Genomic DNA, 19,780 nt, shown 5'->3' on the forward strand with positions numbered 1-19,780 from the left:
TACACACAGACTGATGTATTTCAAATGTTTATTTCTTTTAATTTTGATGATTATAACTGAAAACTAATGAAAGTCCCAAGTTCAGTATCTCAGAAAATTAGAATATCAATTAAGACCAATGCAAAAAAAGGATTTTTAGAAATGTTGGCCAACTGAAAGGTATGAACATGAAAAGTATGAGCATGTACAGCACTCAATATTTAGTTGGGGCTCCTTTGACCTGGATTACTGCAGTAATGCGGCGTGGCATGGAGTCGATCAGTCTGTGGCACTGCTTAGGTGTTATGAGAGCCCATGTTGCACTGATAGTGGCCTTCAGCTATTCTGAATTGTTGGGTCTGGCGTATTGCATCTTCCTCTTCACAATACCCCATAGATTTTCTATGGGGTTAAGGTCAGGCGAGTTTGCTGGCCAATCAAAAACAGGGATACCATGGTCCTTAAACCAGGTACTGGTAGCTTTGGCACTGTGTGCAGGTGCCAGGTCCTGTTGGAAAATGAAATCTGCATCTCCATAAAGTTGTCAGCAGTAGGAAGCATGAAGTGCTCTAAAACTTCCTGGTAGACCGCTGCGTTGACCTTGGACCTCAGAAAACACAATGGACCAACACCAGCAGATGACATGGCACCCCAAACCATCACTGACTGTGGAAACTTTACACTGGACCTCAAGCAACGTGGATTCTGTGCCTCTCCTCTCTTCCTCCAGACTCTGGGACCTTGATTTCCAAAGGAAATGCAAAATTTACTTTCATCAGAGAACATAACTTTGGACCACACAGCAGCAGTTTTGTCTTTAGCCCAGGCGAGACGCTTCTGACGCTGTCTCTTGTTCAAGAGTGGCTTGACACAAGGAATGCAACAGCTGTAACCCATGTCTTGCATACGTCTGTGCGTGGTGGTTTTTAAAGCACTGACTCTAGCTGCAGTCCACTCTTTGTGAATCTCCCCCACAGTTTTGAATGGGTTTTGTTTCACAATCCTCTCCAGGGTGCGGTTATCCCTATTGCTTGTACACTTTTTTCTACCACATCATCTCCTTCCCTTCGCCTCTCTATTAATGTGCTTGGACACAGAATTCTGTGAACAGCCAGCCTCTTTAGCAATGACCTTTTGTGTCTTGCCCTCGTTGTGCAAGGTGTCAGTGGTCGTGTTTTGGACTGTCAAGTCAGCAGTCTTCCCCATGATTGTGTAGCCTACAGAACTAGACTGAGAGACCATTTAAAGGCTTTTGCAGGTGTTTGGAGTTAATTAGCTGATTAGAGTATGGCACCAGGTGTCTTCAATATTGAACCTTTTCACAATATTCTAATTTTCCGAGATACTGAATTTGGGACTTTCATTAGTTGTCAGTTATAATCATCAAAATTAAAAGAAATAAACATTTGAAATACATCAGTCTGTGTGTAATGAATGAATCTAATATACAAGTTTAACTTTTTGAATGGAATTACTGAAATAAATCAACTTTGTCATGATATTCTAATTTTATGACCGGCACCTGTATATTATGGACAGTATACAGTAAACTGTCCTTTTTTTGTGTCAGCTACCCACTGGAACCCAGAGTGAAAGAACAGTATTATCCCTATTGTGTATAAACAGCAGTTTATGTATTAGGTGCGAACTTCTTCTTGGCTATAACAGGTTTCAGTATATTAAAGATAATTCAGTAGTTGAATAACATAGCAAAAAAATTCCAACAGCTAAATGCTTATTTTGCTTATTTTATTGTTTTCACATGTTAAGGCATCAGCCTACTCTTTCACCTAAAACATCTATGAGAGAACACTGTCAGTCACCTTTGAGTGTTTGAAATCAGTGTAAATAAATTTCTTCTCAAAATATGGTACCTGAATATTCCTGTAGAAGAGGTCCTTGGTGATATGTACAGTTTTGAGACTTTGGCATCCTAATTGGTAGTTGTGCAGGTCATTTATTTACTTACTGTAGGAGAATAGTGGATTTGAGTATTTCAGTGCATTTTGAGGTTGTTTAATAGTTGTATGTATCTAATTTTCAATAACGTTCACTTTCTAGTCTTAATCAAATTTCTTACAGCTTTTGTTGTTAGTACCCACTCCTAACTACTGCTTGTTGCCATGATCACCACTGCCCGCAGTTTTTATATTACATTGTGTAAGGTATAAAAGATTCACACAGGAATACAGACCTCTAGCTTATTAAAGTCTTTAAGCTTAAGAAAATGATTTAAGGTATAGTGAATATGTGCAGGTTAGAGATTTTTGATTAGTTTTAGATGAATTCACATTATAAGCTACATTGTATACTTCCTTTTTTTTAGCATTTCTGACTTGGGTAAAGTGTATTGTGTAATCAAGAATAAATGTGGTGTTTTACCAATCTCTGGTTAATAAAAGTACTTTTACAACAAGAAGTAATAAACTTGTTCTATTCATATATCATTTATCGAACATCGTACCCTTTAATGTAATGCACAAAAGTCAATTTTTTGCACAGATTACTGCTGTCCCTTTCATAGTATATTACTCCTCCTATTGAAATTTGTAGAACTGATTCTGAAAAACAAGAAATAGTCTAAATGGAAAGACATTGTGCAAATAAGTGTTGCATGTGTATCTGTTTCATTAATTAATAATTTTTTATTACTTATTATTGCAAAGTGTGATAGAGCATCTTTGATCATAATACTAAGTGATTAATATATAAAATATAACTTATTTAATCAGTGTTAATAAATTCAAAAAGTATATTTTATTTAAAAAATAGTATATTTTTGTATTTCTCAAAAATAGACTTATTTTTTAAGTATATACTTCCATGTATATGGTTTTGATTTCTAGCCCTACAGTTGTTCTTAAGTAGGTGCATTAAAGGGTAATAAAGGTAAGTCTATTAATGTTTATATTCCAGTGGTAATACATTGCTTTTGTGTGAAAGTTCTTAGTTTTTTTTTTTTCCTCTCATATGAATAAGCCTAAATTTTGGGTCTGCCACTGTTCCTGATTAATTTATTATTGGGTATTATTCCAACTCGCCCCCCTTTTTATGGACTAGTTTTAACTACCCCATTAGGTGAGGTGGGTGGGGGGTTAAAATTGTGGGTTGAGGGTTCTCTAGTTAGATATATTTGTTGACATAATTTGAAGGATAATTTGTGGAAATGCATTCAGATTTCAGACTGTGGGGAACGTTCTGAAAATGGCTATAATGCAAGTTGATGTTTACAGTAAACAAAACAGCTGTTTTAATTGTTCAGTTAGTATGCCATGCAGTAGGTAGGTTATTTGTCTGCAGTGGAACATTTGAATACTAACAGGAAAGAAGTTAACATGTATGTATGTATGTATGTATGACTATTCTTAGCATGAAAGCAAGCTTCAGTTTTAATTTTGATACCCTGCTTCACTTGGCTTACTCTTTTATTACTGTACTTTGTTTAGTGGTAACGTCACACTAGCAAAGCACTGTACAATGCTAAATACTAATTATCTTGTTATTTCATACCAAAGTGCTATTTTCAGAAATTTTTTTTTTAATTCAAGGCTTTGCTTTTCTGCGATGACCCTTCCCTACCTCCTCCATTTCTCTCCTGAGACTGGCCGACGGGTTTTTTAAATTTGTATATTCATATACATACATATAAATACTATATAGTATTTAAAATATATCTTAAACATTTTTCTTTATTTCAACACATTTATTTGCCCTTTAATATTTTTCATTTTTGTTTCGTTGTTGTTGTTTATTTTATTTTTAATATACACTTTTGTATATGAAAGCAAAAAAAAGAAAAATTTAATAAAATTCAGTTTCAAATAACTTGAGCCTTTTTATTTTAATTTCAAATTCATTCTGCTATAGAACAAAATTCCCCAAAAAGTGATGTTACCCAAGCAAGGTCTTCTAATAAAGGAGTGGCCACACCCTATACCCAACCTTCCCTAAAGCTGTGCAAGCCGTGCTTACACCAATTTCCTTCCATTCAATTAGGCGACCAGGAAGAGCTGACCACAGCTATCGAGATGGACATTCCCAGGATGCTGATGGGCTATCCCAGAGAAGCTTGCAGGACGGGATGAGGGAAGGTTACAGCCACTCCAGTCCAATTAAACCACCGCTTGCTCGATCACTACAGATTAAAGAGGAGCTGCAAAGCCGGAAGCAGCAACTGCAGCAGCCTCCAGTGTCTCTAGCAAATCTGGAATCAATGGGAATGGTAAACCACAGACAGCAGTTATCGGTCTCCAGGGAAAGCTCTTGGAATAAGCCACATTTTGACAACCATCTCAAATTTAGAGGAAATAGTGCAATTAATGAACTGAAGGACCTCCCCTTTCTTTTGGAAAATTCTTGTGCATACCCCAAGGTCCCAGCACAGCTGAAAATCCAGGAAGGGAAAAGGGACTCTGCATACTCTGCTCCTGTTGATCTGAAGATCCCTCAGGTCAGAGGCATGGACCTGTCTTGGGATTCCCATGGCTCTGATCTCTATGGTTATGGATCGCTTGTTGTAGGTTCTCACTCTGAAAATGCACTTAACAAGAAACTGCGAGCAATCCTCCCAAAGCAAAACCGAAGAGGAGGGAGGGGGAGGGGCATACTTGATGGGGGTCCTGATTTCTGGGGGTCAGATGCAGAACAGTCAACCTCTGGGCAACAGTACCCCACCTCTGACCATGAGGGTGATCCTAATTCAAAGCAGCCTAGGAAGAAAAGAGGTCGCTATCGACAATACAACAGTGAAATTCTGGAGGAAGCTATTTCAGTAGTGATGAGTGGAAAGATGAGTGTGTCAAAGGCACAAAATATTTATGGGATTCCTCACAGCACATTGGAATATAAAGTGAAGGAGAGGCTTGGAACTTTGAAAAATCCTCCAAAGAAAAAAATGAAACTAATGAGAATGGAAGGGCAGGAGGTGGTGGCAGAGTCTGATCCTTCCCCAAGAGGTGAAGGATCACAGGGGATAAATGATTCAAAAGATGATTAAACAAAGAAAGGGTTGGGCTTCAATAGTGCCAATTTACTTTGCAGTATCTAGGTGAGCACAAATGCAGAAATGAAAAGAAACTTTTACTAATTGCTAACCTGTACGTGTTCTTTTTAACACTGCAGCAAGCATTTGGTTTTAAACTTAAAAGAAAATGCATTGAAGCCAAGCATTGTGACACCTTGTAAATGTAGTGAAGCAAGCTAAGTTGTCCTCCCTGTTCCTTCCAGACAAGCTTGACCTCAGAGTGCTGTTAAAACATGGCTACTCTGCAGGCTTGGGACAAAATATTTATTTGTTATTTGGAAACACTAGGAATGTTGTAGGTTCCAGAGCAGATGGCAAGATGGTTATTTTCTTCCATCCAGCAAATTCAAGTTGAACCTATCATCTTATGATGATAGTATTTTTGCCCCTCCTTTTGCGCATTAAATAAGTGAACTTTCACTGTTTATGTGATAATGCAGTTGCAATCTGATGCCTCAGTCTTTTGTGCCCCTCTTTGTGTATTCACACCAGGATTCAGAATTGTATACAGATTTGTATACTTTAAATCCAACTTGAGCATTTTTCCTCCATCCAGCCTTTTTAAGTACTTTATTATTAAGGCATATTCTCTAGCTAGAAGATGCATTTGACGACCAATTTTAATTTAACAGAGATGACTGCATTTTGTATTTTGTGTGTTTATTTTTTATTATTCATTTGCACTACATATTTTATTGCTATATCATTTTCTGTCTGTTGAAAGATTGTTGTGAGATCTTGTAACTTCACATTTGCCATTTTTCCTTTCCTCAAGATATTGATGTATTTACAGCCCCCCCAACAACCCCCCCGCCCCCATGAGAAGGATTTTTGTTAACTCTTTCTTTGAAGAATTTCTCAAGACATGGAGCTTTATAAAATAGTATGTAAATCGAAAATATAACTTCCTTGAAGAAACTCTAGATACTGGACCCAGAACATGAAGTTGCTTTTTAATTTTCCTTCTTCTTTTTCCTCACATAATTCCCAATATAGATGTTGACTGGGTCCTTAATATAAGCAACTTTCTAGATACAGTTTATGATGTTTGCTACAATAACATTTTCCTCCTTTTAAGTAGATATTTTATTTTTTATCTCAGAGAAACTGAGATATGTTATCAGTCTTTTAAAACCATGGTATCTCCGTTTTAATAGCTTAAAACACCAATGCACATTTGCTGCCTTGATACATGGACTCTGTTGTGAAAGAGGCAATGGTACAATATATTATCACATTATCATCACAGTCAAAACTATATCAATGTTTGTCCTAATTGTCTTTCAGTTTTGATGGGAGAACACATGGAGATAAAACAATTTTGCTAAACCATTGATTATATATATTTTAACATGACTAAACTTGTGGTAATGGAGGACAGGGAAGGACTGTTGTACTTCAAGTCGACATTTTCTGTAAAAAGTCCTTTGTCCACAAGTATTTGAATGACTGACTTGTTTTTATATTGGTGACATGAAGTGGGGTGAATGTGACTTTGAATTTCTGAAAATAGCACTTTTGTAAGGGGAGGATAAAAGCTTTAGTGTCTGAATTGAGAAAGTTAAAAGTATACAAGACAAAAAGCTCTAAAACATACAGCTTGGACCCAAACTATTTCACAATTACCTCTAAAGCATATTTTTCCCATTGGTGGCTGCTAGCCAAATTTACTACTTTAATTTGAACCTGTCACTACTATTGAAAATTAAACAGCAGTGCTTGCTTATTTACTAGTGTACATGCATTGGTTTAAACCTTCACCACCCTGCAATACATGCAAATCTTTGATCCTGGAGAAAGGAGACAGTTCAATATATCGCAAACTGTTTTCCAAAGCTGTGTAGTTTTTTGAAAATATTTTAATGTAATGCGGTCTGCTTTATACTGTTAGCACTTCAGATATCATGGCACTCCTTTATGTGCTACATTTTTCCTCATCATTTCAGTGGTGGGGAAAAGCCCATTTGGCTTTCAAGCAGTCTTCAGATTACTTCAGTCATATTAGACATAAAACTAAGTACATGTTTATCTTTTTGAAGGCTTTTCTGACATCAAACATTACCCTCACTACCTTTATAAATGTGTAGCAGATTTTGACATCTGAGCAAGTATAAGATTCACTTGTATGGAACAAGTAAGCAACTTATTTTACTGTTTTGTGTATATATGTGCTCAATATATGCACACCTGCACATGTTTTTAAAATCTAAAATAGGTTGTCAAGGTTTAATCTAAATTAGAGCAATCTTTTTATGTAGTTGACTGATCAGCACAGATTGAAAGAATTGTCTACTTGCAGGTAGGAAAACTGATTTATCTTTTACTAAATATCATTTTTATTGATTCTTGGGAGGTTAGTTTTTTTAGTCCTTAGGGCACTTAATATAAACAAGCATAATAATTTTCTGTGAAACAAATGAAGGAAATCTTTAGTTTAGGGCACTTAATATAAACAAGCATAATAATTTTCTGTTAAACAAATGAAGGAAATCTTTAGTTTAAGAACTGAAGTTTTTGCAACCTGCCCCTCAGTATCTAGTTATAAATTTAAGAGCACTTATTTATACATTTATAAAAGTCCTAATAAGGTACACAGAATAATATTTTTCATGGTGATCTGTCTTAATGCCTTCCAAAACATTCTCAAACCAGAAATGACAAGTATTTTTGTTTCTCAAGTTTTCTGCTGCTTTGAAGAAGTAACATATTAATGTTTTTATTTTTTTTAAGTGAATATATGAAAGTATATATAAAACCTTGCCTTTGATTTATGTGCAGTTTGTGCATATATTTTCAGTACACATTTTATTTTAAAGCTGTTAATGCAGGTGAAGGAGTTTTAGTTAGTTATAAGAAGTTGTTTTAATACAAATTGTATTCCTTTAATACCAAACCTGAATTTTTTTATTGCAGTAGCAAGTCATAATTTTGAGAAAGAGTTTGATAAATATCAATGAGTAAATGAACAGCCTAGTTCATTTAACTCTATCTGGAATTCCCTTTTCTAAATATATGTATTCTAATGTCTTTTATAGTTACAGTCTTTAAGTTAGACATTTTATTCTGCTTGCATTGCACACGGATCACTGTGTTCTACAAATAGTGAAATCTGCAAAAAAGAAAACACTTTGGAAACCTGCCTTTTTAATATAACAATTAATAGTAATTGGTCAATTAAAATGTTATACAACCCCGTTCTCTAAGTAATTCATGTCTAAAAGGAGTAAGAATGTTAAGTAAATTTTAAGTAAATTAAAATTTTAAGCTGCACAGTTGTGTAAATAACTAAGTTTTGGTAAAAGTCATTTAAATTTGTACTATAGTCTAGATCTCAATATCTCAGGATAGCTGGGCAAATATATTTGTTAGTTGGAAAATATTACTACCTGTAATATAACCTCTGGTATTTTAACTTTGCTAAATACCTCTGCTATTTTTCCTCATCTGTGTGCCTCTTTCACTCCATTTACCATACATAGGGAATGGTAGTGAAGAGTCTTTTTCTGTGAAATGTAAATTCCTCAATAGAATACCTCTTAATGAGGATGCACATCTAAACTTCTAGCTACAAATATTTCCTGTTTTTTCAAAAGTCATTTATATGTTGTTAATCTACTGTGCAGCATTTGTTCTAAATTGGTATTTGCTTATGTTTTAGGAGAAAATGTTTATTTCTAAAGGTGCAAAAAAAATATGCCCTCCAAGTTTCATTTGTTAAAGACTGAGGGAAAAATGTTGACTAGTAATTTCTCTTGTCCTCACTAGCTTGAGCCAGTTTGTTTCAATTTTTATAATTTAGAATATTGTCTTTTTCCAGCAAATTCTAGAATGTTCTGCCAGTTCTCTACAGAGGATCTGCGTTTTATCTAAATCCGAATTGGGGTTTGGGTGCTTTTCTGTCCAAACTTAGGACAGGTCAGTTAATGTTCCTTCCTCAGCTCTTCTCTTTTTATACCACATATCATTACTGACAGGTATACCTCAGGTCAGATCTCCAGGGCAGCTGATTGTATTAATTTTAACTACTCTTCAGGTTTTTTCAACACATAGTTGTTTACTGGATTAATAACATATTAGGGTGCACACAGGTAACACTAGCACAAGATGTACCATTAAAGAGTAATCAAGTGCAGATGATTAAAAAAAATTAATGTGTTGAAATAATTTTATACTACTGTACAATTACCAGAATCCAAAAGTTAAATTTTCATTTACCAAGTTAATGATGTTGAGACATTTGGAGCATATTAATATTGTATTTCTGTGTGGCAGCAATCTAAACAGTGCTTTTTCTGTTATTTCAAGATTCAAGCACAAGTTTCTTTTGGGTAATGTCTCACTTTTTTAAGTGATTTACTGCATCTTTAATTTTTATTGCTTTTTTTGTAAAATGTTTACCTTTTAGTCTAAATTAGTATCTCATATATTTCATTAGCTTGGTCCTTAAAGGTTTTCTTTGAAAATACATTTTAAGCCACATTTTGTAGGAACAGAAACACATGGAATAAGAACAGAAATTCTGTAATGTCACATATTTTTAAAGCTTTATTGCTTGTATTATGTAACCTTTATGTTAACTATAATCAAAAAACAGCCTAATATAATTTTTCACCCAAAAATGTATTAATATATAAGTGTTCTGGCTACCTAAGCTTTAGGCTAAAGTACAAGATAAGATGCTGCTTTTTAACTAATAATTAGAGACTTATTTTACTATTTATTTACTCCTTGTCCTGTTTCCACCACTTAATCATTGTTGCCACCTGCATTCTTATTTCTTAATGAATATTGCCAAACATTTCATTCTTTCTTTTTTTTTTTTTTTGATTGATTTCCTACTAAGCTGTTTTTTTTTTCTTTTCATCCTTCATCTCAGTTTTGTTTTTATTAAGAAGTACAGGTATAGTCAAGGCAGGAGTAAAGAGCATCACCACAGAATATGAGAGGACAGAAACACATGATAATTGATTTTATTTTTTTCCTTTTGCTTTGTAAAATATGAAGGCATAAATACAACAGGACAGGATTTTGAAACTGCTGGTTGAAAACCTGGCATAATACTATTTATTTTCAGTGAGTATTCTACGTTGTGCTGGTCAGATGTTTTCAAATAATTTTGCTGTTTATCGATAAAACTATCTGATAATATGTTAGATTCTAGCACTTGCATACATGCTCAACATTTGAATGTAGCCTATAACAACTCTTTCATCTAAACAGCGTGTTGGTTGTCAATTTTTACGACAGTAGTGTTTTCTTTTAATTCACTGTCACAGTCCAGTGAGCATTTCTTTGTTGAGTTGTAAGGCAGTTTTCTTAATACTTGAATGAAAAATGTGGGAAACATTCTTTCACCACCAGCTTAACTCTTTTAGGCTTATTGAACTAAGTTCTTGGGTTCATGGTGGGATTGATGTAATAGTTATATTTTAGTTACACTGATTTGGCTTTAGATTTTAATCTTCTGCAAAATATGTGCATTGTTTCTGTAGGACATATTTACAGTGGAGATCAATAAATTTTAATTAGTGACAGGTTTTCCAAATAAGTGCTTTTACTTTGGCTTTAACGTTAGATAAGGACTACAGATATTTAAATTTGAGTATGGAAATCAAATTTTCATCAAAATTTCATGAACTACAGGAAGCTGTGTAATACTACTACTGCTACTTGTACTGTAAAAGGATTACATTTATATTATTTGAATCATATAACGTATCATTTCAAATGTACATTTTTGTGCACATTCTTTAATTCATGCTGCAAATCATTTTTGCTGCTTTTCAAGGAAGTCGCAAGGTAACCTAAATAAAGGAAAATAAACTGCCTAGGGATTACATTGCTGTTTTAAGTTAATTTTCCAGGGTGTCCTAAAACATTCTCTCTGTGCACAAGTAAAAATGAGGAAATTACTTATCTTGTGTGAATAACACAAACCTTTTTTTTAGCTGTCTGTGAATTGGGAAAAGGTGGGATTTACTTGTCAAACTTGTGCATTTGAAATACCTTTTAATTTAAATTGATCAAATTATGCCTATTCTTCAAATGTACTTGAGAATAATCTGCTCCTTACGTGATTTTTAATAAGTTGATTGATCTCTAGTTTTTGAAATTTCAGAAAGCAGATGTTTGAATTAATAAACATAAGATATTGTCAGTGTGGTACAGATTTTACTTTTAAAGATTAATCATACTAGTAATTAAACATTTTTTCAAATGTTAAAAGGCATTTGTCATATAAATAATGTTAATTTAATATTTCACCTAAACACCATATTGCTTTTTTAATATATTTGAACATATCGGGCTTAAAAAAGTTCATTTTTCAAATGTTTGAGTATTTGTTTACATTTAAGGATACAGTTATACAAGCATATATAAAAAAAATCATATTTATAAAATAACTTTTAATAGCCCCACAAAAAATAAACATTTTTCATCTAAAAAAAATTTAGTCAATTTCATATTTTACATTTACATTATATAATTGCATTTGTGAAATACGTATTTAGCATCTGTGAGTTAAAAATATACATTTCTAATGTGCTAGTCCATAAAATTTTAGTAAGAATGCACTTTTGTTTTAGTGATGATTTGCTTGATAACACTCTTGTTGTTTGACAACCTTTAATAATTTGGTTAAGGCATATAAAGGCTTTTATCAACATGTTCTTTAGCAATTAGAATTCCCTAGTGGAGAAATGTAATTATTTTACATGAATCCTAGTAGTTCCTTCCATTTACACCTGCAGATGTGCAAGTAAATAAGAATGCTTTCAAGACAATATTTGAGGGAATTTTAAATATTAAATACTAACTTACATATGTGCCGTATTTACATATGCATATTGAAAGTACATTCTGAAATACATATTGTTACACAGTTTAAAATTTGCGGACAAATTTCATTATTTGTTGTAGCCTTTGGGTCATGTCACACTAATGAAGCCTATTTGTTAAGTAAGCAACATGACTTGTAGCATTTATTACATAAATTATTGTCAATCTTTTTTCCAAGAAAAGTTATGTTTAATTTACTTTGTATGAACTGAATTGTTTCATTTTAGCAGTTGTTTTGAATGTCCAAATATTGTTTCTAGTTTATCTGAGGTTATTCTTAATATGAAAACGTTATTTAAGAATTGTTTTTTTTTCACCTCCACCCATCTTTACATTACATATTAGACACAGAAATGCACTCTATAAATGTGATTAAAAAATGAAATAATGCCATCTTTTTGCAATTGTCATAGTTTGTGTACAGGATGAGGAACAGTACTAGAACCTACACCACTACACTGCCTGTCAGCCACAGGAAACAATAGATTTTTAAAAATCTTATAATAAACACTATATACCTCACAATCATTTTGGTTTTTCCAGCAAATAAAAGCTAATGTTTCAATAATTAATAACACATTGTGGATGAGGTTATAGTTTAATGTGCTGGCTAGAGTCTAGAAACTAGTTTCATGTGAACAATAAAAGCATTACTGAATAACCATCGTAGTGCCATAATTTTTTTCTTCTGACTCATTCTAGTATACAGTATATTTGGTGTCATCATTATATTACAAAATGTTGTTCTTAGATGTTCTTAAAAGTGTAAATGAATTTCAAAAGGTGTCATTTCACCCTACTTTCTCCTAAATGAATTTCAGTCAGTTGTTTTATTTTATCATACAGTACTGAACTGTACTCTTTAATTTTGGGGCAGTGCTATTTACACAAAAGGATGTTTTTTCCACACTTTAAACTTTTGTGAGTTGTTTAAATTACATCAAATGCTTAATTTGGCAACAAATTTGATAAAATATACTTAACATCAGTGAAATTAGTGTATCTTAATTCACAGATCTAAAGTAGGCAAGGTGTGGTTTTATTTAAAAACAATTCCAAGAAGAATTAACTGGATTAATGAAAATCTGTACTGCCAAAATACGTAAGATGCATCTTGAATGTTTTTAGGTGAAATGTATGAACATATAATAACACTTACAGGAGCAACAGATAACGTATCTGGCTATGACAAACTTGCATGTAAAAATAAAAAAAATGTTAATTCCTTTATTACTGTTTAAAATGTTTTCATATGAATCAAACATTGCATACATTTACATTCCCAGGTATTTTTTCAAGATGAAGTTAACATGAACATTTCATTTAACATCGTAACCTAATATTAAACTTTTTTTTTTTAAATGGGTAGATGTAGAAGGCTGGAAGGCCTTTGTTAAACTTAATATTTATAAGTTTTAATTTAAAAGTTGTTATACACAAAACTGAGTAGCTCTTTACAAATGTTTGTATGTACATTTTATATCTATGGGAGTGAGGATGTTCTGTACATAATTATAAATAAGTATCAGCACTTCTTAATTTTGTGTTTTTGTTTTTTGCGGGCAAAGTGAGCTGAAGCACTCCATCAGTCTTGTATTTTTTAAATCGAGGTACATTTAATTGCAGTTATTTTCTGTGCTCAACAGTATACTGATGGGAAGACTATACACTTAGAAACAAAGTGTCCAAAGAGATGCAGTGGACATCTACACATCTGTTAGTGTTTTAAAAGAGATTTATTGATGAAACAAAACAGCAAAGTTTTTATAAAATAATTAAGTATTGAACTGACCATTTGATAATGCACTATGGCACCAGTTATGTGTGTATTCATAGTGAATTTGTCAGTAAATGTGAAAGAGAAGATGGTTATGTAAAACACTAGAACTGATATTGCAAAAAAGTATTTCTGACAGCTTGCTTAGTTCAAACTTACCCAGTTTAGTCTGATACCTGAACAATGCCATTCATGATACTGAAGAGGCAACTCTATTATATATATATATATATATATTTTGCTGGTACAGCTGTGTTTCTTCTTGTGCTTTCTATGCTCTGTAAAGAAACAGCATTGTTTCTTGTATAAAGTACCTACGTTTGTAAGTGTGTGCGTGTGTATGTGTGTGAGTGCACATGTTGGCGTGTTTGCTTTCTTTGTCGGTCTCGCTGAATGCTTGATTAAATCACTGATTTTTTCAATTCATTGTTCTCTCTTTCAACATAATCCAGAAAATTGTGTGAATTTAATTGTACATACAGATTTCAAGGCTCTGTTGTAACTCATTGTTGAATATATATATATATATACATATATATAGCTATATATATAAATTAGAAAGAAAGGAAATTTTAAAAAAGAAAAAAACCCTCAGGGACATTTTACACACTACTCTCTCACTCAATTCAGGTACTTTCTCTAGATTCTGAAGCCTAGCAGTGACTTTTTCTTTCTTGATTAGATGATAAAGGAAAATGTGCCCCAGGAAGGGGTGCTTTCTTTTTTGTTTGTTTCTTTGTTTGGTTTTTTTTTTTGTTTTGTTTTTACCTTTTTTATTTTTTTTTTTAAATTTAATGAATGTCAATTTTAAACTCAGTTCAGGTAATTATTAGCCAAACGGTGTTTATAAAGCTGCATTAATTCTCCAGCACTCAGTGCCTCAGACACTTAAATAGTGGCATTCTGTACTTTATTACTGCTAAACATATTTGGAGCTTGTTCTCTGGACATCACATCCTTTTCAGAACTTTTAGTTGTGCACAAACAGTAAACAATATAAATAAGTCAGTGTAAAAAAAGTGTGTTTAATACATACTGTACATTTGACTATAATGAAAATATTTTTTATACTTGATTTTAAAAGCCCTGCTATAGAGTTGTTATTCTATAGTAATTTATGTTTGTCTGTATCATGATCTACCTTTTTATAGCTGCTACTTTTAATCTACTGTAGTAACACGGGTCTGTCACTTGTTAAATTTCAGCAGTGCTGCCTTCTGACTTTTGGCAGATTTATGTAGTGGTAGCATTGGCATTGTCAATTTATTAAGCCCCCTGTAACCCAACTAAAATTTTTGTTTTTTTCCTTTCACTTAATGTAGAAATGAACTACTAGGTTGCCTAAGCAGGGATAGTAATATTAGGCTTGAATTCAGATTAATAAAGCTGGTAGTTCCCAGAAAATGAAGGCAGCTAAGTCCTAAGTCATGTTTTAAGTGCACTTAGTGCTGGTAGTTTTTGCTGTATCCATTTTGAAAATGGTGACAAGATTGCTAGAATAATTTAATGTTAAATCAGGACATTGATAACTGGTAATTTTCATTTTTGTGACAGTTAAAAATTTTCTTAGGCCTACATTTAGGTTCTTAGGTTAATTCTTCAATTAAAGAAATGAGTAGTAATTGTTTGTAGAGCAGATTTAGTTTAAAAAAAACAACAAAAAAAAAAAAACATTCCTGATAGAAAGGTGGCAGATGGAGTGTATTTAGTGCCAGGAAAACAAAGGGTGATAGCTGCTTTTAGACACGGATCTGAAAGAAAACACTAGAGTAATCAGCCTAATACACATGGTAATTTTGCATGCATATTTTTATACATGCATATTTCACACTTGCCATTTCAGGGTTTAGTTTGTTTTCTTTCAAAGAAATGTCTTTATGTTTAATATACCTCATTCCGTAAGCTCAAATGAAGAGCGTTTAGAAAACAATGACCAGGTTCTCTGTTGTGAGTTCAATCAGATGTTCAGAAAACAGGCACTCCAATACCTTAATGGACCTCATTTCAATATTAACTGTTTACAGTTTGACAGAATTGTATATTTTTTCTCTTGTACTGTAGTTTATTTATGTATTTTTGTTTTGTATTGTGTGATTATTGATTTTTATTCCAAGCTATGATCAACATCTATGTAGTAGAGCACTTAAATGATCACAAGAATTATGTTGGTTTGATTGCACTATGTTTAATTTTTTTTCCCTTTTCGAATGCAATTCTGATTTTTGACTGGACTAATTAAAATAAGCTGTCTCCTAATGTATGTGATAAATACTTTGATTTTCCCCCCCGGTCTCTTTTGCATTGAACGTCAGGCAACGCTGATTAATTCTGTCTTTGTGCATGTGTTTAAAAAAAAAAAGATAAAGAAAAAAAGCTTTTACTGGTTATGTTGTATTCTATTAGAAGATGCCATTTCCGCAAAACATTTCAGCTGTAATGTTGTGTAAGGTAGTACTCACTGGATGCTAGAATCACTTCTTTTCAAAACCACTATTCTTCTAATAAATTTTGTTGTGGAAAAAGTGTTTCAATGCTTCATTTGTTTTCTTTGTTCATGACATGTCTTTTAGGGATGAACTTTGATATTGAAAAATTCTATGCTCATACATATTATTTTAATGCTGATGGTGTGAAGTCAGTAAAAACTAACTCATGATGAAGTGAAATCTGATGCTACAAATCAAAATTTTCCAAACATGGGGTTTGGCGGCAGGATTGGCACTCCTGCCACAATTTTAAAAAAAAACAAAAAAAACCTTGCCCTGTTCCAGTGTGGTGCTGAAGTATCATCCTGTGCACTCGGGTCCCAATACAGGTGGTTCATTGCATGGTGTGTGCGGAAATGTGCTATCAGCGCATGCTCCCAACCTCTCTGTTTTCCTGCCACATACTGCAGTTCATGTTCTGGCTCTGTAAGTTTGCTAATACTTTCATAATTGTGATGTTTTTCTTTCTTCCTGTATACCAATTTGTATTATACAGTAGCAGTAAGGTATACTCTGAAACACTTACCTGTAATTCACAGGATTAGATATTTTGGGTAAATAACCTTCAGGATCAGTGTAACAGAATTCAGTGAAACTTTACAAAGCCCCACTAGGAGGCATGCTTTAATTGGACACATCAGTATCACATTGTTAAAGTTCCAAGCAAGATGATTCCTATTAAATTGTTTGTACTTACTTAAATTAATGTGATATCAATGATTCTTCATCGCATCAATCATCTTGCCTTGAAGCAGCTCAGATAGCAAAATTCTCAGTGTCCCTACAGTGATTGCATAATTCATAATAAAAAATGCCTCATAATCCAGTGCTTGAGGACATTTAATAGAATTACCTGCAGTTTCATAGAAGTGTGGTTGATTGATAACAATTATTGTAGGAGGTTCCTGATGAGCAGCAGCACCACCTCTTGATTGCATTTCTTGTTCTTTGTTTTGTTATATATTTACATTATTTACATTTTCATGATTTAAGCAACTCTCCAAACCAGGTTCAAACAGGCGTGACAGGACATCAGCATTAACATGTTTAGAGCCAGGTTGATGCCTGACTGTAAAACTGTAAGGTTGCAAGCCCAAAAACCATCTCATGAGACGAAAGTTTGTATCCTTCTGATGGTATAATTATTGAAGTGGAGCGTGATCAGTCACTAATGTGAAATTTTGACCCCATAAGTATTAATGAAGCGCTTCCAAGGCCCATTTAATCGCCAAGCATTCTTTCTCAATAGTCGAACAATTGCGTTCCCTAGTATGCAATATTCTACTCAAAAATGTGATAGGGTGCTCTTCCTCATCAAAAACCTGGGACAGGATGGAGCCTACACCAAATGCACTTGTCTGTAGAACAAAATCCTCAGGGAAGTTGGGATTCCGCAAAACTGGACAAGACGACAAAGCAGTTTTCAAATCACAAAAGTAACTTTTGCAAATTTCTGTCCATAAAACAGGGTGGTTTTTCCTGCCTCTAGTAAGATCTCAGCAGCCTTATTTTCAAAGTCAGGGATGAATCTTCTATGATAACCAGCAAGCCCCAGAAAGTGTGTACCTGTTTCTGCATTTCCCGACGTAGATATGCAAGCATCTCTTCCACTTTTCGAAACTGTGGCCGGAGTAAACACCTGCCCATGGAATAACCCAGATAATGAGTCTCAGACATACCCAGTTTACACTTCTTAGGGTTAGCCGTCAAGCAAAGCCTGTCTCAAGCATTCAAGGATAGCCTGAAGATGTTCTAAATGCATTTGCCAATTGTTGCTGAAAATCACAACATCATTGAGGTATGCCCCGGAATATTTGGAATGAGGACTTAAGATCTGATCCATCATATGCTTTAAAGTTAGAGGTGCACCGTGAAGGCAAAACGGGAGTCTAGTAAATTCATAAAGTCCGTCGGGAATCACAAATGCTGTCTTCTCACCACTGCCAGCCTGAAGAGTCACCTGCCAGTAACCTTTTGTGAGATCTAGCGTGGAGATATAGGTCGCCTGACCCACTTTTTCCAACACCTTGTCAACATGGGACATTGGATAAACATCAAATTTAGAGACCTTATTCAAGCGGCTGAAATCGATACAGAAGCAAACTGTACCATATTGTTTTGGGACTAATATGACCGGACTGCACCAATCATTTTTACTTTCACAAATTACCCACCAATGCCAGCATCTCTTGACTTCCTCACGCACAATATTTTGTCGCACTTCCGGGATCCATATGGCCATATCTGCACCCTAACACTAGGTTCAGTAGTGATTTTGTGTTCTGCCAGGTTAGTCACGCTTAGCAAGTCCGAAAAAACATTAGTGTTCCGTTCAATCAAAGATAACAATTCTGTCTTTTGCGAGTCAGTCAGATCGTCACCAATGGCAACATCAGTCTGAGAGACAGCAGCCAAGAAAGTATAAACCCCCTGCGGGTCATGCCACTCCTTCAAGAGATTAACATTAAATGGTTTGCGCCGGCCTGGTATTCTAACCTTATAATTAACCGGTCCCATGCGCTCCTCAATAATGGCAGGGCCCAGGAATTTCGCTAAGAATTTGTGCTGGTCAGATGGAATCAGTACCAAAACACATTCACCAGGTTTGAATTCATAGAACTTACAACGCCTATCGTATAGACATTTCTGGGTTTCCTGCTCACGTTGCTGATGCTCCACAGCGATAGAAAAAGCATCTCGTATATATATATATATATATATATATATATATATATATATATATATATAATGTGTATGCGTGTGTATGTATACAGTGTATATATAATGTGACATTGACCTAAGCATTGTTTTCACACTTAAACAGTCATAAGTGTCAAGCATTATAACCTACATTTTTAGTCCATACCATGCATTTTTTAAGCCTGCTAATTCTTGAGCAGACTTGCAGGGGGTCTTGAGTCTGTCCCAGCAACCATTGGGCACAAGGCAATAAAAATCTCCTAGACAAGGGTGCAAGTCATGATTCAAAAACATCCGATTGCCAGGCTTATTGTTGTTTACATTTATGTTATGTTTTAAAATTAATTTTATGTTGTACAAGACTCACTGATTCAAGTGCATCCTTTTCTCATGTTTGTGATCAAATGTGGTAACATTTTGGATAAGACTGCCTTTTTCCAGCTGTATTCAAAGGCAATGCTCCATAGTGGTGCATTAGAGAGACAGTTTCCTTTTGTCAAGTTTCAGTTCAGCTTAGAAATCTGATACAAATAAAAAATGTGTTCTTTACACAGTTTTCTCTTGGAGTGTTAATTTTGGGGATGAATCTAACCACTGGTAACTCATGGGTAAAATGTACTCTTGTGAAGTCCAGCAACAGAGGAGCATATTTTAAATTTACAATGAAGGAGACACTTCTCGCCTTAAGATATAGTAAATAATGTTCAGATGCACCTTCAGTACCAGTTTAAGAGCAAACAGAATTTTTAGTGTCCAGAGTTGGAGGTTGGTCAATCCATAAATACTGTATAAAGCAATTTACCTGCAGTTTTTTCTTTTTTTTTTTTGCTTTGCAAAATTATGAGTGTTAATCCATACAAGTGTTCATCCATATCTCACAATTTGCCTCTGTTGTATGTAGTCTGTAAAGTTCAATTATATGCCTGCCATCCAAATACATTTTCAGACCCACTTGAGAATCATCAGGAGCCAGAG

General features: G+C 34.0%; 1 protein-coding gene across 3 annotated transcripts in view; it reads left to right on the forward strand.

Moving 5' to 3' along the window:
* The window catches only part of LOC120542463 (ligand-dependent corepressor-like), a 271,671-nt gene that overhangs the window by 204,172 nt on the left and 47,719 nt on the right, over positions 1-19,780 (forward strand). The window contains exon 7 of one of the 3 annotated variants that reach the window (XM_039774981.1): positions 3,976-7,901. The exons of the other annotated variants lie outside the window; for them this stretch is intronic. Within the exon in view, the coding sequence (XP_039630915.1) occupies positions 3,976-4,975 (1,000 nt within the window). The 3' untranslated portion in view covers positions 4,976-7,901. Of the gene's footprint in view, positions 1-3,975; positions 7,902-19,780 lie in introns of those variants that run through there. 3 annotated transcript variants of the gene reach the window in all.

The sequence above is a fragment of the Polypterus senegalus genome, chromosome 1 (genome assembly GCF_016835505.1).
Source record: "Polypterus senegalus isolate Bchr_013 chromosome 1, ASM1683550v1, whole genome shotgun sequence".
Lineage (NCBI taxonomy): Eukaryota > Metazoa > Chordata > Cladistia > Polypteriformes > Polypteridae > Polypterus > Polypterus senegalus.